The 15,769-nt window shown below is 35.8% G+C and overlaps 2 protein-coding genes across 3 annotated transcripts in view; both read right to left on the bottom strand.

Moving 5' to 3' along the window:
* sntg2 (syntrophin, gamma 2) overlaps positions 1-15,769 on the bottom strand; it is a 101,969-nt gene that overhangs the window by 59,236 nt on the left and 26,964 nt on the right. The gene's annotated exons all lie outside the window — the stretch shown is intronic.
* On the bottom strand, positions 1,107-14,976 carry tpo (thyroid peroxidase). 2 transcript variants are annotated; one of them, XM_077620493.1, is made up of 10 exons: positions 14,898-14,976; positions 14,631-14,791; positions 14,403-14,532; positions 13,622-13,751; positions 12,370-12,558; positions 10,303-10,791; positions 8,738-8,996; positions 7,975-8,145; positions 7,327-7,564; positions 1,107-1,372 (listed from the first exon to the last, which is right to left on the bottom strand). In XM_077620493.1, the coding sequence occupies exons 1-10, from the start codon at positions 14,972-14,974 to the stop codon at positions 1,165-1,167; spliced, it is 2,052 nt and encodes a 683-aa protein (XP_077476619.1). In that variant the 5' UTR covers positions 14,975-14,976; the 3' UTR covers positions 1,107-1,164. The 2 variants fall into 2 exon arrangements, with proteins under 2 accessions (XP_077476619.1, XP_077476620.1); XM_077620494.1 differs by lacking the exon at positions 12,370-12,558 and having other exon boundaries at positions 10,303-10,788.

The raw sequence follows: 15,769 nt of genomic DNA, 5'->3' as shown, positions 1-15,769 counted from the left end.
TTTGGTACATACTGTTACATTCTGGGATTTGAAAAAAGTCAAAAAATGAATTTCTTTGTCTAACAGCTGTGCAACAAGGTGGAAAGGATGGATATTTGGGCGCTTTCATTACTTTATAATATTTTATCATTAAACTAAAAAAAGTGTGGAATCATCATCAAGGTCCCAAACTTTTATATTTATTCCTAAATTGAACAGTAATGTGGAAAATGGAAAATATGGAATGTTATCAGTTGAAAGGATACGACAGCTTAGCAAACAAAGAAATATCATGTACAGTCCACAACAGTGGCATATTCAAATAGAGAATTTATTTGTGTTCTCTGAGGCAATTGTTTTAATAAGGATTATTTATATTTAAAAAAAATTCTTCCAGCTTTGGAAAAATTATTTAATACATGATTTAAATGTATTGTGTGCATGGAAGTGAACGAGGATAGCATAATTTCTTTTAATGGTCTGCTGCTTTATCACCACTCTTTGAAGCATTTCCTTAGGAAATTAAATGGCATGGTTATTTCAAATCAGTCTGAGGGACAACTTTGGACGTTAAGAATATGCATTGAGTGAAGTATTCATCGCTTTTATATCACCACATTTTTACCAGCAGATGGCTGTAAAGCCTTAGTGAATTTTCAGCCTAAATCTGCAAAGACATGATGTAACGAGATATGAACATTAACCTGCGAGATGCCAATCGCAAATAAAGTATTTGACATTCTACACTCATTTTCCTAAATATTCCCCCTATATTTGCAATTTGGAAGATTGTCGTTCCATTTACATTCCTTACAAGCAATGATGATGCCACCCATTAATTTAAAGGTATAAGAGGAATAATACAAGGGCCAACAGTTTCCAAGGAAGTGGCAACAGTACAAAATCCTCAATGCTCATGTTACCACACAAGATATTGAATAATGACTACAACAACAATGTAGTCAAAGTTTTAACAATTTCTCATTTGAAATGCAAAATGCTAACTTTGGTATGAAGCAACATAAACAACAAATAACATGGAAAAATAAGTGTTAAACCAGCTCACCAAAGGTAGATTGGGGATTTTTTTATTTTACTTACAAATAAGGATGATACAATACAAACATTTGATAATTGATCGGTGCTAAGCAGCAATCAGATGTAAAAATATTGCTCACCATGCCTTCACTTTTTTTCATCTCTCCATGCCTCCAGATTAATTTCTGGTAAAGTGTTGCATAAGACGTACGATGAGGGGTACTTTTCAAATACAAAGGCATCTGGTGGGACTTCTGTGATGTTAGTATTGTCACAAATGATCTTGGACAGTGACACTTTTAATAATTCATCCCGCTGTTGTTGAGTAAATATACCATCTGCCTCCCACCAAAACCTTTAATAAAAAAAAATAAAAAAATTAAATACTCATAATGAATACTTATTAATTATTAATACTATTTGATACCTGAATCTTCGCTATATATCAATAAAACAAAGAACAAAATAATTAAAAAGTCCTGAATTAAAGAAAATATTTTGGGGGAACGTATATAATTTGAAGGATTAATGTCTTGTCATTCCCCTTTTGCCCTGCGATCGGCCGTGTGCGGTCGATTGGTCGCCGGTCTTTTGGTCGCGGTCTTTTGGTCGCCCCGACCGCGACAACAGGCGACCAAAAGACCGGCGACCAAAAGACCGACGACCAAAAGACCGGCGACAAAACAAGGTAAAACAACACGGTCTACGCATCAATAAAAGCCAACAATGGCCATGAGCAGTTTCACTGAGCCGACGTGTAAGTGTATAAGAGTTTGTATGTACATGAGTTGACCCTTTAAGAAGGTACGTCAGTCAGGGTCTTAACAAGTTCTCCAACAAAAAACAATAAAAGTCCGGGAAATTTTGAGCTTTTCTTTAACCTAATAATTACTAGGGCATTAAGTATGACTAAATAGTAATTTGCAGTTTGTATTTAGGCAATTTGAGCAACGATTTAAATGGTAATTATCAATAACTTTCCGGGCGACCAAAAGACCGGCGACCAAAAGATCGGCGACCAAAAGACCGGCGACCAATTGACCGTGTACCCGATTGGCTGGTCACCAATTCAGGGTGTCCTTCACCTGGTTTCCGTAATCGTCTGGGATAGGCTCCAGAACCCCCTGCGACTCTTATAAGTGTTTCGGAAAATGAATGAATAATATGTATATGTTTTGACGAAAGTTTGGCGACACTCTTTTTCCTTGTCGACGATAATGTCAAATATTTATTGATCTTATTAGACGTGCTTCATAACTGAGCAAAGAATACCCCGAGATTTGGTACAAACGTAAAGCTGGCATGCAAAATGACTTGAATGGCTGGACATCGTAAGGCTTTTTTTCTTAAAAAAAAAGTGGTCTATGTAAAGTAAAGCTTTTATTTGTTTAAAAAATAAATACTATGTATATATAGTCAGGCTTTTTTCTTTAAAATGACCATGTATATTAAGGGTTTTTATTAAAAAATGACCATGTATAGTAAGGCTTTTTTCTTTTAAAAAAACGACCATGTACAGTAAAGCGTTTTTCTTAAAAGACGACATAGTATAGTAAGGCTTTTTTTCTTAAAAAATGACATAGTATTGTAAGGCTTTTTTCTTAAAAAACAACATAGTATAGGCTTTTTTCTTAAAAAAACAACATAGTATAGGCTTTTTTCTTTAAAGACGACATAGTATAGTAAGGCTTATTTTCTTTAAAAACGACACAGTATAGTAAGGCTTTTTTGTCTTTAAAAACGACACAGTATAGTAAGGCTTTTTTGTCTTTAAAAACGACATAGTATAGTAAGGCTTTTTTCTTAAAAAAGACCATGTATAGTAAGGCTTCTTTTCTTAAAAAACGCCATAGTAGGGTAAGGCTTTTTTTCCTAAAAAAACGACATAGTATAGTATGGCTTTTTCCCCCTAAAAAAACGACATAGTATAGCGTGGCTTTTTTTCTTGAAAAACGACATAGTAGAGGAAGGCTTTTTCCCTAAAAAACGACATAGTATAGTAAGGCTTATTTTCTTTAAAAACGACACAGTATAGTAAGGCTTTTTTGTCTTTAAAAACGACATAGTATAGTAAGGCTTTTTATTTACAAAAAAGACCATGTATAGTAAGGCTTTTTTCTTAAAAAATGACCATGTATAGTAAGGCTTTTTTTTTAAAAAAAGACCATGTATAGTAAGGCTTTTTTCTTAAAAAACGACATAGTATAGTTAGGCTTTTTTTCTTAAAAAACGACATAGTATAGTAAGGCTTTTTTTCCTAAAAAAAAACGACATAGTATAGTATGGCTTCTTTCCCCTAAAAAAACGACATAGTATAGCGTGGCTTTTTTTCTTGAAAAACGACATAGTAGAGGAAGGCTTTTTCCCTAAAAAACGACATAGTATAGTAAGGCTTATTTTCTTTAAAAACGACACAGTATAGTAAGGCTTTTTTGTCTTTAAAAATGACATAGTATAGTAAGGCTTTTTATTTACAAAAAAGACCATGTATAGTAAGGCTTTTTTCTTAAAAAATGACCATGTATAGTAAGGCTTTTTTGTTTAAAAAAGCGTGGCTTTTTTTCTTGAAAAACGACATAGTAGAGGAAGGCTTTTTCCCTAAAAAACGACATAGTATAGTATGGCTTTTCCCCCTAAAAAACGACATAGTATAGTATGGCTTTTTTCCTTTAAAAAACGACATAGTATAGTATGGCTTTTTTTCTTAAAAAACGACATAGTATAGTAAGGCTTTTTTTCTTAAAAAACGACATAGTATAGTATGGCTTTTCCCCCCTAAAAACGACATAGTATAGCATGGCTTTTTTTCTTGAAAAACGACATAGTAGAGGAAGGCTTTTTCCCTAAAAAACGACATAGTAGAGGAAGGCTTTTTCCCTAAAAAACGACATAGTATAGTATGGCCTTCCCCCCCTAAAAAACGACATAGTATAGCATGGCTTTTTTCCTTTAAAAAACGACATAGTATAGTAAGGCTTTTTTTCTTGAAAAACGACAGTAGAGGAAGTCTTTTTTTCTTAAAAAACGATATTGTATAGTAAGGCTTCTTTTCTTAAAAAAACGACATAGTATAGCATGGCTTTTTTTCTTGAAAAACGACATAGTATAGTATGGTTTTCCCTCCTAAAAAAACGACATACTATAGTATGGCTTTTTTCCTTTAAAAAACGACATAGTATAGTAAGGCTTTTTTTCCTAAAAAACGACATAGTATAGCATGGCTTTTTTTCTTGAAAAACAACATAGTAGAGGAAGCCTTTTTTTCTTAAAAAACGATATTGTATAGTAAGGCTTCTTTTCTTAAAAAACGACATAGTATAGTAAGGCTTTTTTTCTTTAAAAAATGACATAGCAAGTAAGGCTAAGAGAGTCGGAGAATAAATCTGACTTCTGATTCTTCACCTTCTAGTTGTTGCTGTGGTCCACTGGCAAAATCATTGGGTCAGAACATGAGGCGGGAATCAGGAGTGAGTTCAATTCCACTCGTTGCAATTCTCAAATTGTTTATTGAGGTAATGAAAAGGATAAATACAACTCCCAACTTTACTGTGGTGCAGTGGCAAAGACAATGGGTCAGAATTTCAGGTGGACTCAAGTTCAAATCAGAAGTGAGTTTGATTCCACTCTTTGCAATTCTCAAATTGTTTATTGAGGTAATGAAAAGGATAAATATAACTTCCAATCACATCAGATCATTTCAGAAGACACTGTGGTCCAGTGGCAAGAACAACGGGTTGAAATTGAAGTTGGACAAGTTCAAATCTGGAGTGAGTTCAAGTCCACTCTTTGCAAATCTCAAATTGTTTATTGAGGTGATGAAAATGATAAATATAACTTCCAATCCCCTCATTTCAGAAGTCACTGTGGTCCAGTGGCAAGAACAATGGGTTGAAATTGAAGTTGGACACAAGTTCAAATCTGGAGTGAGTTCAAGTCCACTCTTTGCAAATCTCAAATTGTTTATTGAGGTAATGAAAAGGATAAATATAACTTCCAATCACATCACATCATTTTAGAAGACACTGTGGTCCAGTGGCAAGAACAATGGGTTGAAATTGAAGTTGGACACAAGTTCAAATCTGGAGCGAGTTCAAGTCCACTCTTTGCAAATCTCAAATTGTTTATTGAGGTGATGAAAATGATAAATATAACTTCCAATCACCTCATTTCAGAAGTCACTGTGGTCCAGTGGCAAGAACAATGGGTTGAAACTGAAGTTGGACACAAGTTCAAATCTGGAGTGAGTTCAAGTCCACTCTTTGCAAATCTCAAATTGTTTATTGAGGTAATGAAAAGGATAAATATAACTTCCAATCACATCACATCATTTTAGAAGATACTGTGGTCCAGTGGCAAGAACAATGGGTTGAAATTGAAGTTGGACACAAGTTCAAATCTGGAGTGAGTTCAAGTCCACTCTTTGCAAATCTCAAATTGTTTATTGAGGTGATGAAAATGATAAATATAACTTCCAATCACCTCATTTCAGAAGTCACTGTGGTCCAGTGGCGAAGACAATGGGTCAGACAGACCTCAAGTTAGTGGATTTGACTGCCATGTGGGAAATGGGGTTCGAAACCGCTCTCGTTTGACTAATCACTACACTAGTAGTTCAGTAAATGGGTAATCCTTTTTTCATTCAAATAAAGACTTAGTCATTTTTTTCAGCAAAACTATATTTCCGGTCAGCCTTCGGCTGACCGGAAGACAGTTGGGAGGGGGGGGGTTCCTGGTGGTGTTCGACAGTCAGCCTTCGGCTGACTGCCGACACCATACAGTTGTTGACTGGCGACACCGGGACGTGAACCCTCGACACCCATGTCGCAGGCAGGTGACTGACCCACTACACCACGAGGCGGCCCGCCTATATGTGATTGGAAGTTATATTTATCCTTTTCATTACCTAAATAAACAATTTGAGAATTGCAAAGAGAGGAATTGAACTCATTCCTGATTTGAACTTGAGTCCACCTGAAGTTCTGACCCATTGTCTTTGCCACTGGACCACAGTGACTTCCGAAATAATGTGATTGGAAGTTATATCTATCCTTTTCATTACCTCAATAAACAATTTGAGAATTGCAAAGAGTGGACTTGAACTCACTCCTGATTTGAACTTGAGTCCACCAGAAGTTCTGACCGTTTGTCTTTGCAACTGGACCACAGTGACTTCAGATGATTGGAAGTTATATTTATCCTTTTCATTACCTCAATAAACAATTTGAGAATTGCAAAGAGTGGAATTGAACTCACTCCTGATTTGAACTTGAGTCCACCAGAAGTTCTGACCGTTTGTCTTTGCAACTGGACCACAGTGACTTCTGAAATGATGTGATTGGAAGTTATATCTATCCTTTTCATTACCTCAATAAACAATTTGAGAATTGCAAAGAGTGGAATTGAACTCACTCCTGATTTGAACTTGAGTCCACCAGAAGTTCTGACCCATTGTCTTTGCCACTGGACCACAGTGACTTCTGAAATGATGTGATTGGAAGTTATATCTATCCTTTTCATTACCTCAATAAACAATTTGAGAATTGCAAAGAGTGGAATTGAACTCACTCCTGATTTGAACTTGAGTCCACCAGAAGTTCTGACCCGTTGTCTTTGCCACTGGACCACAGTGACTTCTGAAATGATGTGATTGGAAGTTATATCTATCCTTTTCATTACCTCAATAAACAATTTGAGAATTGCCAAGAGTGGAATTGAACTCACTCCTGATTTGAACTTGAGTCCACCAGAAGTTCTGACCATTTGTCTTTGCAACTGGACCACAGTGACTTCTGAAATGAAGTGATTGGAAGTTATATTTATCCTTTTCATTACCTCATAAACAATTTGTGAATTGCAAAGAGTGGAATTGAACTCACTCCTGATTCCCACCTCAAGTTCTGAACCAATATTTTTGCCAATGGACCACAGCAATAATTAGGAGAAGAATCAGAAGTCACATTTATTGTCCGACTTTCTTAGCCTTACTATACTATGTCGATTTTTTAAAGAAAAAAGCCTTACTATATATGTATTCCTTCACTACTTGAAGTTATATTTTTAAAATGCAAATCCAGACAGCAAGGGGTTAAAGTAAATCTGAACAGGGATTAAATTGTGGATTAATATAGCCTATAAAACCAGAAGCATTTCGAGTTTGTAATCTGTTTGACATGAAACAACAATCTGCTAAATACCATCAAGAAAAAACAATAATGATGTTCTTCGTATTTTCCTCAATTAAATTGTTCCAAAAATTATTGTATTTTTGTTAATGATGTCAAACTTGTAAATTTCTTGAATTCATCTCACCTGTCACCGTCACGAAGTGCTTTCATCTGCTTTGCAATCAGACACGCAAACACAGGACCAGTTCTTGAGCCCGGAAGAAACGACTCAACAAGTCCTCCGAGCCAAACATCAATGTTGTCAGGATGTTTGTAAAGTTGAAAGATCTTCTCAGCAACACTCGCATTACTCACAACTTGTTTCAAGTCTGTAAGTGTTTTGATGCGCTCCATTTCACATAATTCTCTCCAATCGTTGTATCCTGAAAAATAAATGGCAAATGTCCTGCCATTTCTATATTGTGTAACAGGCTACATAGTCACCTATGACAACATAGTGACGTCTAATTCGTGGGTGGGTGGAGAAGAAGAATATATTTTATTTTTGAACACATTGTCTTCCATCGACAATACTAGACGTCTAATCAATTTGAAGTGGGAGAGCTAGCAGCAATATCAATGATATAATTTCAGTCTCATATTGGGACCAATCCTCAGCAACCCTAGTACTGACTCCACATAATTTTCTTAAGACATGTATTTGTTTTGCAAATGTGGTAAGGAACATCATCTCAGTATTTTGAGCAAATTAGAATTGACCAGTATTTTTGTGATGAGGCACATACTATAAAACTCCTTGAAGAATGCATCGAATTTGTGCCCCGAGACAAACCTGGAAGGCCATGATCGCGTCCTCTCTGCAGGTTCAGTGAAGCCAAATCCATCTGTTGCGGAATAGCTAAAACAACCAGCCTCTCTGTCAGCTCATCTGCCAATAATTTGTCTGAATGAAGAGCTGCTGCTTCTGTTCCAATTGCACCTCTCAGGATCGGGTCAATCCCGCCTGAAAATAACATTTTGAACAATGGAAATAAATAAAATACAGTGGTACCTCTAACTACATACCTACCCACCTACCTCTACCTAAAAAAGAGATTTTTTCAGGTTACTAAACACTTTGTAAATTATTGTTCCAAGATTTGAGCTAGGCCAACCCTTTTTGCCAGTGCATGCTTGAACTCAGGTGCTTTTGAAATGTTTTTGTTTGGTTCGGTCTTGTGGTGTCATGTTAATGGCTTAGTAAATAGTTTTCTTGTATTTTTGGTCTTTTTTTGCATGCATACATGGAGTACATATTTCATACAAAATTGACGTACTATACTGTTATAAAATTAAAGTGTTCATAGTGGGCAGTATTGAAGATCGTGGAATGAATTATGCTATTCTAATAACAACAAATCTGACTCTCCTGAAAAATTCAAGTTACAAAAACACTTCTGGAACGAATTAATTTTGGAATAAGAAGATATATATATATATATATATATATATATATATATATATATATATATATATATATATATATATATATATACACACACACACAGCAAAACTATAAATCCCATCTGTCCACAGTTTCATAAAATAACTGTCACCTTCTTTGATTATTCTCCATGGACTGAAGAAGGTTTCATGTAGCATCAAGTTTGGGAAATGTTCATGCTCCTGGTAGCTTTCATTGAGTCTCTTAACAATTGGGGAGATAGTTGCATGACCAAATCTGAAGGCTGCCGTGGCAAAAACATTAGAGGCTGATGGGTCCACCGTTGAGTCATATCCTCTATATGGTCCAATGTAATCTTCAAAGAATTCTTCACCAATTATTTTGGGAAGATAATCTCTCATGGTTATAATCTAAAAAAGATTAAAACAATTTAGTAATTCAGTTTTGAAAACCAAGCGATAGCACACCATTGGCATTAGTCTGTGAAATTCTAAAAAAAAGTATTGAGTAACACGAATGGGGGAGCTGGAGCCTGTTCCAGCTAACTACGGGCACCAGGCTAGGGACATCCGGAATCGGTGGCCAGCCAATTACAGAGAACAAGGAGATTGGATTGGATTGGATAACTTCATCCCATATTCGGGAAATTTCCCTGTCACAGTAGCAAAAGGGTGAGAATGCAGATACAGGAAAGGAATTTTAGACATAAATAGATAGGTAATAAGTAAGTTAATAAATAAATAAATACATGAATGAATAAATAAGTGTGTTGCTGAAATATACATATACGCATACATACATATACATACATATATATAAATATACATATACATACATACACATAGATGTACATGTATACATACGGTAGGTCTTAACACTCAGTCATTTGTTTTGTTAAAGAGCCTGACAGCTGATGGGTTGAAGGATCTGCGGAAGCACTCCTTCCTGCAATGAGGGTGCAGCAGTCTATTGCTGAAAGAGCTTCGGAGGGACTCCACAGACTCATGCAGGAGGTGGGAGGTGCTGTCCATGATGGACATCATCCCATTTTTAATTATATTTCTTAATCCTTTCTTGCTGATTTTCACGTTATATAAAGCAATCTGAAAAACCTTGTGTTGAATCCGGATATAAAAAAAACGTCTTTTCTTGCATTGCCTTGTATCTTTATTGTTTACCTTTAGTCAACCATCTATCGCACCATTTTACTTGCAGTGCACAATAATTGCATAAAATGTTAAATAGTGCATCCAAGATCAATGCTGTTAAATCAAAACAGAAATTAAATGTTTATTTATAGCTCTTTTATTCCCATTCCCTCAAAACTATCGTGCACAAATTTCCTTGAAAATAGTGATGTAATATTGAGGCTAGGCTACCTCACCCACTCCTATAAAGAACAATATTATACCCTAAACCAGACCTGGGCAATCCGGTCCTCGGGGGCCACTGTGGGTGCAGGGTTTTGTTCCAACCGATCCAGCAGAGACAGTTTAACTAATTAGATTTCTGCTGAAACAAGAAGCACCTGACTACAATTCACTGATTGTACTTCTAAGATACCAGATTGGTGGAAAGGTTTCCTCTGATGGGTTGGAACGGAAACCTGCACCCACTGCGGCCCTTTGTGGAATTAATTGCCCAAACCATGTTATTTCAAGACAACATCAACAACATGTTACCATTTATATATTTATATGCAGTGATTGACAGTACCTGGTGAAGAGCCCCAACAATCTTGCGCGTTTCTTCATACACAGTGGCCGCAGTCCAGTGACCGTTGAGGTTTTTAAGTTTCTCAACTATTTGATTGTGTTGCCTCACCCACAGTGTATGCAAACTGGTCAGAGGTAGGCCTTCGTTGACCCGGCTGTCTCCAGCACGGAAACATGCTGATTTTTTCTCACTGTGGAGACATGCTGATTCCAGAGATTCTTCAAAAGGAAGGTAAGGCCTTCCATGTTTGTCCTCAAAGTGTTTATTAACACGCAGTTTCCCATTAAACCCATCGAGATCTCGGAGAAAGTTGTTCATTTTTTGACTTGAGCCATACACCACTGAAGCATCAATGAAGGATGTTATGGCATTGATCTGTTGTTGCTGCAAGGCTTGAGAGATGTCAGGGAGAAAGACTTTGAAGCAGGCTGGTAAGGAGCGATTGAAAGGTATGCAGTTTTGTGGACTTGAGACGTTATCATGTGCCTGCTGGAGAGACATAAAATTTAGAGTACGGTTTTGTTGGTGATACAGCTAAGGTGAGTAGAACTTTTGTCTTGTGTTTTGGTATTTAGTAAAAAAGGGAAATTGATATTAATGTAAAGACATATTGACAGCAATACACTTCCATTTCATCCTGAAGCAATAGTTTGATCAAACAGTGAGATAGTCAATGGCAGCCAAAGAGTTAATAATACTATCACCTATTGAAATTAAATTAAATTATGCATGTATAGCATTGAACAAGTTCTTGCACAATCACGATGGTAGTCATCAAACTCCCACGTGGCACATTAAAACTGTTCAAGCTATAAGAAGATTCCCATTACCATTCTGTGTAAATGTATAAACAAGCTGCTCAACAGGACAGGTTTTAAAAATCTTAAAAATTCTTATGTTTTATATATATATATATATATATATATATATATATATATATGTATATATGTATATATGTATGTATATATATATATATATATATATATATATATATATATATATATATATATATATATATATATATATATATATGTATATATCCCATCACCAAATGTACATTTATGTGTATGTATGTATATATGTGCTAAGCAACACGCGTATTTATTTATATATTTATTCATGTATTTATTTCTTGACCTACTTATTACCTATCTATTTATGTCTAAAATGCCTTTCCTATTCCTGCATCCTCACCCTATTGCCGCTGCCGAATACGGGATGAATAAAGTTATCCAATTCAATATATATATATATATATATATATATATATATATATATATATATATATATATATATATATATATATATATATATATATATATATATATATATATATATGTTTACAATATTTTGTTCCCCCAATTAATACCAACTGAGTCATAAAATATAATTCTAGATAAAATAAATAAGAAAAAGTAAAACTTAAAAAAGAATTAAATATAATTTTGTTTCAGAAATCTCTTTTGATCTCACATAGCTTAACTCCAAGTTAATATGAAGTTGACCTAGTCTTGCCATAAATAGGTATTCATTCATTTATTTTCTGTACTTATAATCACAGGGGTTGCGGGGGGTGCTGGAGCCTAACCTAGTCTATCGGCACCAAGCAGGGGACACCCTGAATTGGTTTTCGATACCAATTTCCCTCTTTTACGAACAACTACAACACATATTCTGTGACCTGGTCTGGCATGGTATGAGTTAAGACGATGATTACTTTAAAAAACGTACATGTACACAGAAGTAAACACTGTCCCTGTATGACAGGGTTAACAATACACGGACAAAAACACTCGCAAAGTTGCTATCTGACTTGGATGACAACTACTATATTTCAAATCGTAAAAATTGCAACCTCATATTTTTGTTTTACAATTATTTGCGATGGTGTTCATGCTGATCATTAACAAAAACTCTTATTTTTCACTATTATGCACTGAAATAGGTCTCCTAAAATAGTTTTTTTAATTAATTGAAATGCAAAATATCAAGCTTAATGTATGTAAAAAGTATCAACAGAGTGACAAACTATAGTGCTTGTAATGAAGAGGTGGGGGTTCCATTTACCTGGATTGGAAAACAGGGATACACATTTTTGCAAGTGTTCAGGCAGTCATTGTCAGGTTTTCCAGGGCTTTGAGGGGTCAGTGTTATATCATGATCAATGTACTGGCCCCACTCCACAAGCATGTGAGAGTAGCTGTCATCTTTACATTTGATACCACTCTCTATGATATTTCTGCTGACGTCTTTGGGCTGTGGGAATTACACATTATGAATATGTAGAGATTCTTAGATGCCAGGAGCTCAAAAGCAAAATATATCCTCTCTTACAAAGCAATGGGACACTAAAATAAATGTTTTATTAAATGGAGCAGTGTTTGGGAACCGTTTTGACAAAGAGAGCCATAAACAATTCATATTTTTAAATCTAGTTCCTTAAGAGCCAGATTCATAATTTAAAAGTAAAAATAGATGAAAATGCGTGCACTTTTAACACAACAAAAAGTCTCAAAAGCCAAGCAATTTTGGTAGGCTGATGCTAATTAAAGTCTAATAAAAAAAAAAATATATATATATATATATATATATATAGATTAAAACAGCCCTAGCTAGAGGTAGTGTTCAACATTTTAGCTTACGGGTTAGACCAATACGCACCCATCCAAAGAGCCACATATGGCTTGCGAGCAATAGGTTCCCTACCCCTGATGTTATGCTAATTCAGCCTAAATCAAATGGATTGGACATCCATTGCAGTGTACAGTACATATAAAGTACAGTAATAGTATTAATAGTAGTAGTGGTTGGGGGTTGTGTTATACATCCACAAGATAGATCTGTGCTCAAGGGAACTTCATATCATGGTTAAACAAAATTATATACCTCTACACCATGAAGTAGACATACTTAACTTTGTCATTATTGGAAAGTCTTGACTACAAATACATACGCCTGCGAGAAGGCAATGACGTATCCCTGCGCCTGCGAGAAGGCCTTGGTGTCACAAAATCGAACTCTGATTGGTTAAAGCAACAGTCTTATCGACGCTTGTTTAATGCAGCAGAGCCTGCAGAACTGATTGTGAAGGCCTTGAGGCAGATTTCTGACCCTGGTGCTTCAATATGAAAACACATATCTGTAAGCAGTACAACCAGCGGGAAAGCAATGAAAGGAAGCTAACAGACAATTTGGAATTATTTCGTAAGTATGGATGGACAAAATATATATGATTCCGATATTTCTTAGGCCAGCAGAGAAGGCCTTGAAGGCCCTGACGGCACACCACTGCTGAAAATACGGTAATTCTGCTGGTTACCATTGGAAGCTCGAATCCATTATACAGCCTTCCTTTGTTCCAACCTTTGGGTTGTCGCACTCCATCTTCATATTGAGGTGGGAGCCACCTTATCAAAGGAATGTTAGCTGCTCCCCAGTGATGGTTATATCTGGCAAAAAGCAAACAAAGATTGAAATGAGAAACTTCAATATTCCTGTGACTTTCCATGACTAGCACTAGCAAAGTCCAAAACAATTCTCCCGATCCTGCTCTCGAGGGAGCCTCCGAGAACTCCAAATAAGTGGAGGTTTTCAGATTCATGGGAGTTCAGTTAGAATCCTACCTGATCTGAAGCAAAACAAACATATATACAGATAATCTATACATGGAATTTTGTAGTCCAAGTACAATGACAGGTGTCCGATGGTGCAGTGGTTCTTCTGGCTAAATTCAGTGCGGGCAGTCCCATTCGGTGGCAGTGGGCAGTGTAATTGTGAGCGTGAGTGGTTGTCTGTTTCATTGTGCTTTGCGATTGGCTGGCAACCAATTCGGGATGTCCCCAGCCTCCTGCTCGTGGTTGGTTGGGATAGGCTCCAGCACCCCCTACAACCCTTGTGAGCAGTACAGAAGATAAATGAATGAAAGTACAATGACAATAAAACGATTCTGACTCTGTAGTACGTATTTTTTCCATAACTGCCAGCCAATGAGTTAAACTTTCAGATTCAGAAAATAATTATCATTGTACTTCCTATCCAATTCTCGATGGAGCTATTTTATGAGGACCTTGTTGCTCAAACTGACAATTTCACATAACTACCTGTTGTTGCACATGCCATTAATGGAGCGGTATTTGCTGAAGTGACTATACTGGCAGTCACTTTCATGTACTGGAGGTGGACATCCTGACAGCTCTGCAATCAGTTCCATATGCTCCAACGATAGCAAACCTTGATCAAAAGAAGCATTTCAAAGAGCATTAATAATAATAATAATAAAAAACCTTCTAATGGCTAATAATAAACAGTCAAGTAACGTTGGAGCCTACCTGTTGATGTGATATCCCTTTTGTATCTCTGCTTCAATTTTTTATCAAGGGCTTGCAGAGTTGACTGAAAAACTTCAGCAGCTTGTCCAATCTCTCGAGTTTCTGTCTCAGTTTGTCGACTAAATGCAAAACCACCGATAGACGACAAGGATGAACTTCGTCTGTGCCCACAAATGAAAAGATGTGTAGTTTTGTATAAGTGAAACCCTTTGGGGGAATTTTTTTAAATAGAAAAGGTGATAAGGAGGAGTTTTTCATGTTCATTACCTTTGTCTGATTGGAAATGCTTTTCCATCAAGCATTTCAAGACTTTCTTGATATGATGTCATTATTAATTTTAGCATACTTGTTGCTGTAAGGTACATGACAAAACAATTTGAAAGGGTGAATAGTATTAGTCAAGTGCTTGCAATTGTACTTTACTTTTGTTTGCCGCAACACTTTATCATTTTATTTTTTTTACAGTTAAAAAAAATCTCTTACATTTTTAAATGTTTTATTCTTAATTAGTTATAAATTCCCTATATTTACAATTAAAAATAAACTATCTAATCAAATGGTTTGAATTTCTACTAGTGACAAACTCATTTCAGTTCACAGCAGAATGATTGGAAGCCATACAATTGGACGTCTAGCATTTTCAATGGAACTGAAAGCATTAAGTGTAAATTCAGGCATCAAGGGCCAAACTACATCTTGCATTGTGATCATATACATTTTCAAATAATCTTGCGACATGCTTTGATCCAGTTATGTTCTGTCAGGGTGGCTAAAATAAATAAACTGAAAAAGTGACATGTAAGAAATTTACAACTGGTGATCATTTATTATATTGAGAATCATTTTTATACAAAACAGAAATTGATTGTAATAATTATTAATGAGGGAAATAAGACTTACTGTTGACAGTGTTGACTTCATCATTTGATCTAGTCGTGGAAAAAATGCAGACGAAAACCATGCTGAAATACATCAACTCGCAACGAACCATTTTGTGTAAGATAAAGTTTACAGTAACACCTTGTACTTTAGTTTGTTCTGTAATTCTCAACAACATCCTTATGTGTGGATGAATCAGTAGCTGAGGCTTAAATAAACCATCCCACACTAGAATGAGTTTGGTGAGGGGGAGAAAAAAA

Source organism: Stigmatopora argus, chromosome 15 (assembly GCF_051989625.1).
Source record: "Stigmatopora argus isolate UIUO_Sarg chromosome 15, RoL_Sarg_1.0, whole genome shotgun sequence".
NCBI lineage: Eukaryota > Metazoa > Chordata > Actinopteri > Syngnathiformes > Syngnathidae > Stigmatopora > Stigmatopora argus.
Note: the sequence above shows the minus strand (reverse complement) of the source record. Positions and strands in the feature narration are given on the sequence as shown.

Coding starts and splice junctions, on each gene's coding strand:
- tpo (XM_077620493.1), bottom strand. CDS start 14,974: ATGCTAAAATTAATAATGACATCATATCAAGAAAGTCTTGAAATGCTT. Junction 8,146..8,737: donor ATGGAGAATAATCAAAGAAG/GTGACAGTTATT, acceptor TGTTATTTTCAG/GCGGGATTGACCCGATCCTG. Junction 7,565..7,974: donor ACGCGATCATGGCCTTCCAG/GTTTGTCTCGGG, acceptor TTTATTTTTCAG/GATACAACGATTGGAGAGAA.